The following is a 4,551-nucleotide window of genomic DNA, read 5'->3' as shown; positions in this document are numbered from 1 at the left end:
ACCACAGTTCAAAAGCATCAATTCTTTGGCACTCAGCCTTCTTCACAGTCCAACACTCACATCCATACATGACCACAGGAAAAACCATAGCCTTGACTAGACGAACCTTTGTTGGCAAAGTAATGTCTCTGCTTTTGAATATGCTATCTAAGTTGGTCATAACTTTCCTTCTAAGGAGTAAGCATCTTTTAATTTCATGGCTGCAGTCACCATCTGCAGTGATTTTGGAGCCCCCAAAAATAAAGTCTGACACTGTTTCCACTGTTTCCCCATCTATTTCCCATGAAGTGATGGGACCGGATTCCATGATCTTCGTTTTCTGAATGTTGAGCTTTAAGCCAACATTTTCACTCTCCACTTTCACTTTCATCAAGAGGCTTTTGAGTTCCTCTTCACTTTCTGCCATAAGGGTGGTGTCATCTGCATATCTGAGGTTATTGATATTTCTCCCAGCAATCTTGATTCCGGCTTTTGTTTCTTCCAGTCCAGCGTTTCTCATGAGGTACTCTGCATAGAAGTTAAATAAACAGGGTGACAATATACAGCCTTGACATACTCCTTTTCCTATTTGGAACCAGTCTGTTGTTCCATGTCCAGTTCTGACTGTTGCTTCCTGACCTGCATACAGATTTCTCAAGAGGCAGGTCAGGTGGTCTGGTATTCCCATCTCTTTCAGAATTTTCCACAGTTTATTGTGATCCACACAGTCAAAGGCTTTGGCATAGTCAATAAAGCAGAAATAGCACTTAAAACAGGTTTTTAAATAAAAGATTATCAAAGAATTAAGTAGGGTAATATAAACAGAAGGTAGTAGTGATGCATTTTTAATATGAGGTGAAGTGAAATTTAAAGTTAAAAATGTGAACAGAATAAAGGACTTGTAAAAATAGGCAATTTATGAAGAAGATAGAAATATCATAAACTCCTATGTACCAAACAGCCTAGCAACTAAAATGTATTAAAAAAAAAAAAAAAACTTGAGGAAAAGCAAGGAGATTTTAAGCAATACAGTTAGGGATTTTGATAAACCACTTTCAGAATTGGAGAAATCCAGCAAACCAGAAATAAGGTAGAACATAGAAAGTTTATTATATAGCCAGAAAACTTAGCATATAGAACTTTGCATTGGTCAGAGAAAATGAGTAGATAAGTGTGTATACACACAAACACACACATATATGACTACCCCTGATTAACACATTTCCTATTGGGAACATTTAGATGGTTTTCAGTTTGACTTCCGTTTTCGGTTCCTATTATAAACAGTACTACTATGAATGTTTTTGTACCTAGATCTTTGCCTATTTTTATGAATATTTTGCAAATTCATTTTCTAAAAGTGAAATTTGCCACCTCAGAGTATTATAATTATAGGTATTGTCAGATTGTCTTCAGTTTATATTCCTATCAGGAATATATGAGAATTTCAGTGTACCTATAACATATTAACCATGAATGTTACCATATTTTTAAATCTTTCCAATCTAGTAGTTTATTTTTTCATTGACATTTCTTTATTAGCCCAAATATGTCTTAAAATTTGTTTCTCTAGTGTTTTGTCTAGAAGCATTCCTGTTCTAGAAAGTAATATCAGTCTTTTCACTGCAGAGTTTCATCCAGCTCAACATATGTGTATATTTTTGTCTGATGTCTTTTACAGTATTGCCCTCCAATACACCAAATGTTCGCAGAACTATGAGAACACGATCAAAACCTTTGGAATACTGGCGAGGGGAACGAATAGATTATCAGTCAAGGCCATCAGGTAAAATTTACATTTTAACAGTTCAAAATAAAAAATAATAATGATAATTGCTATAATTTATTTAGATATGTGTTGTGCCAAGAAAGTGAAACTCGCTCAGTCGTGTCTGACTCTTTGTGACCCCATGGACTGTAGCCCACCAGGGGATCTTCTTGACCTGAGGATCAAACCCAGGTCTCCCACATTGCAGGCAGAACCACCAGGGAAGCCAAGTACTGTCTTACATATTTATAACATTACTTTATTTAATCATCATTCTCCAAGAGTGTGACAAGAATAGGTTCAAGTCCAGGTTTCTCTGATTACTGTAGAGATGCTGATTTTTTTTTTTCTCTTTGCTAGCAATTTGAAGTGATTGTGTAGTTTTATAGAGTGTCCCCAGGTGGCTTTCCTAGTGGCTCAGACGGTAAAGAATTTACCTGCCATGCAGGAGACTTCAGGTTTGAACCCTGGGTTGGGAAGATCCCCTTGAGAAGGAAATGGCAACCCACTCCAGTATTCTTGCCTAGAGAATTCAGTGGACAGAGGAGCCTGGTGGGCTACAGTCCGTGGGGTCACAAAGAGTTGGACATGACTTTGTGACTAACACTTAACCCAGGTGGCCCAGTGGTAAAGAATCTGCCCGCCAAAGCAGGAAACCCAAGAGATGCAGCAGGTTCAATCTCTGATTCAAGAAGATCTCTTGGAGAAGGAAATGGTAACCCACTCCAGTATTCTTGCCTGGAAAATTCCATGGACAGAGGAGCCTAGCGAGCCACAGTCCATGGGTTAGCTGAGAGTCAGATACAACTGAGCATGGAGCACATTATTTTTATACATTCAGTAAGATTTCTAATTGCATAAAATGAAACCTTAGATCAGAACATGAGAAAATTTTAACTGGCAAAGATTAAATATTCCCCATTATTATTCTCATTCTATTTTCTTGTCATATTTCTCTACAAAAATTATAGAGGATAGGAAAGAAAATAGTGTTATATTAAAGTTACTTCCTAAATCAGTATTTCTGAGTCAAAGGACTAAACTGACATGTGGATTACTATAAATAGTTCATTGCTAATCTTTGTGTCCTTCATTTTTTATACCTCCACTGATGACTATTTATTTCAAGCAATAGAGATCATTCAGTTATGTTTCATCACTGTGTCTAGATTTAGGATAGTGGTGATGGTTCAGTTGCTAAGTTGTGTCTGACTCTTGTTACCCCATGACTGTAGCCCACTAGGATCCTCTCAGGCAAGATTACTAGAGTGGGTTGCCATTTCCTTCTCCAGGGGATCTTCCTGACCCAGGAATTGGACCCGGGTCTCCTGCATTGCAGGTAGATTTTTTACTGACTGAGCCACTAGATTTAGGATAGTAGAGAGACTTAAATGAAATCAGTTGCTATTTGTGTTACTTGAATTAGCTGTAGAGTAGTAATAATACTGTATTCTTTGCTTTGAAAAGAAATGTCCTGTATTAATGTAATGAATTTTGTTTCAAGATTTTCACTTTGCTACGTATGATAATTTACCTTTTGGGGGTTAAATTTCAGGAGGATTTGTGATTGGTGGAATACTGTCCCCAGACACAGTATCATCTAAAAGGAAAGCAAAAGGAAACTTGGGAAGAATCATTACAACAGCTAATAGGAAAAGAATCTGTCTTGAAAATGATGAAAGAAGTATGAACTTTTTCCTTATTTTAAATAACAGTGTTTTGAAAAATAGTTCTGTGCAGATTTTGAAATATACCTCTAAAGGCTTCAGAATATAATAGTACTTAAGGGTAAATTCTCTTTTTAATGTCTACTTTTCTTTAGATTTTGAAAGTAAACTTATTTTATTCTTTTTAAAAAATCATTAATATCATAGTGTAAAACATTTCCACACGGGTAAACTGCACTGTCAAATGAAACTTACCTCTTCAGTGCATCAAAGTGGTCATTGATAAACAGGAAGAAATATGCCTCTTCCGTTTTCCTTTTCAACTTGTCCTTAGCTCTATTTCATGCTAGATTTTTTTTTTAATGGACAAGAGTTTTAAATAAATAGTATTTCAGTGGTATTTCTTTTGCAGAGAATAAATTTACGGTAAATCTGAATATACCTCTGGGAGATCCTCTGGAGCCAACAAGGGTAAAGGACCCACAAACACGAGAGACTGTTCTTATGGGTAAGCTCTGAGGGTTGATTCTGAGAATGCTTAATTTAACATCTAGTAAGGACAAACTGTTTGCTTAAAGGCTGGCTTTTCTACTTTTCCTTTCTCTCCCTAGATCTTTAAGAGCCAAAGTCCAATAGCAAGTCTGATTCAAATAAATAGCCTGTATGAGGACTACTGTGGGGGAATTAACGGTAGACAACCTCCAGGGACATATAGTACCATGCATTTGTCCTCTATGATACAAGTGCTACCATCAGGAATGTTGCCTTCTCCAGTAGGATCCAGGCCTTCTTTGATCAGGAGGACACTTGCGGACAAGGGCTGTTGAGGGGGAAAGTGAAAGTCGCTCAGTTGTGTCCAACTCTCTTCAACTCCATGGACTATCCATGGAATTCTCCAGACCAGAATACTGGAGTGGGTAGCCTTTCGCTTCTCCAGGGGATCTTCCCAACCCAGGGATCGAACCCAGGTCTCCTGCATTGGAGGCGAATTCTTTACCAGCTGAGCCACAAGGGAAGCCAAAGAATACTGGAGTGGGTAGCCTATTCCTTCTCCAGCGGATCTTCCTAAGTCAGGAATTGAACTGGGGTCTCCTGCATTGCAGGCAGATTCTTTACCAACTGAATTATCAGGAAGCC

At 37.8% G+C, this 4,551-nt stretch overlaps 1 protein-coding gene across 1 annotated transcript in view; it reads left to right on the top strand.

Annotated features, from left to right (window-relative positions):
* The window catches only part of CENPC (centromere protein C), a 94,961-nt gene that overhangs the window by 78,658 nt on the left and 11,752 nt on the right, over positions 1-4,551 (top strand). The window contains exons 14-16 of the mRNA XM_010848899.1: positions 1,661-1,765; positions 3,303-3,431; positions 3,827-3,922. Coding sequence (XP_010847201.1) covers positions 1,661-1,765; positions 3,303-3,431; positions 3,827-3,922 — 330 coding nt within the window. The remainder of the gene's footprint in view (positions 1-1,660; positions 1,766-3,302; positions 3,432-3,826; positions 3,923-4,551) is intronic.

The sequence above is a fragment of the Bison bison genome, unplaced genomic scaffold, assembly GCF_000754665.1.
Source record: "Bison bison bison isolate TAMUID 2011002044 unplaced genomic scaffold, Bison_UMD1.0 scf7180017864279, whole genome shotgun sequence".
Lineage (NCBI taxonomy): Eukaryota > Metazoa > Chordata > Mammalia > Artiodactyla > Bovidae > Bison > Bison bison.
The sequence above is the reverse complement of the archived record's forward strand: the minus strand, read 5'-3'. Positions and strand labels throughout refer to the sequence as shown.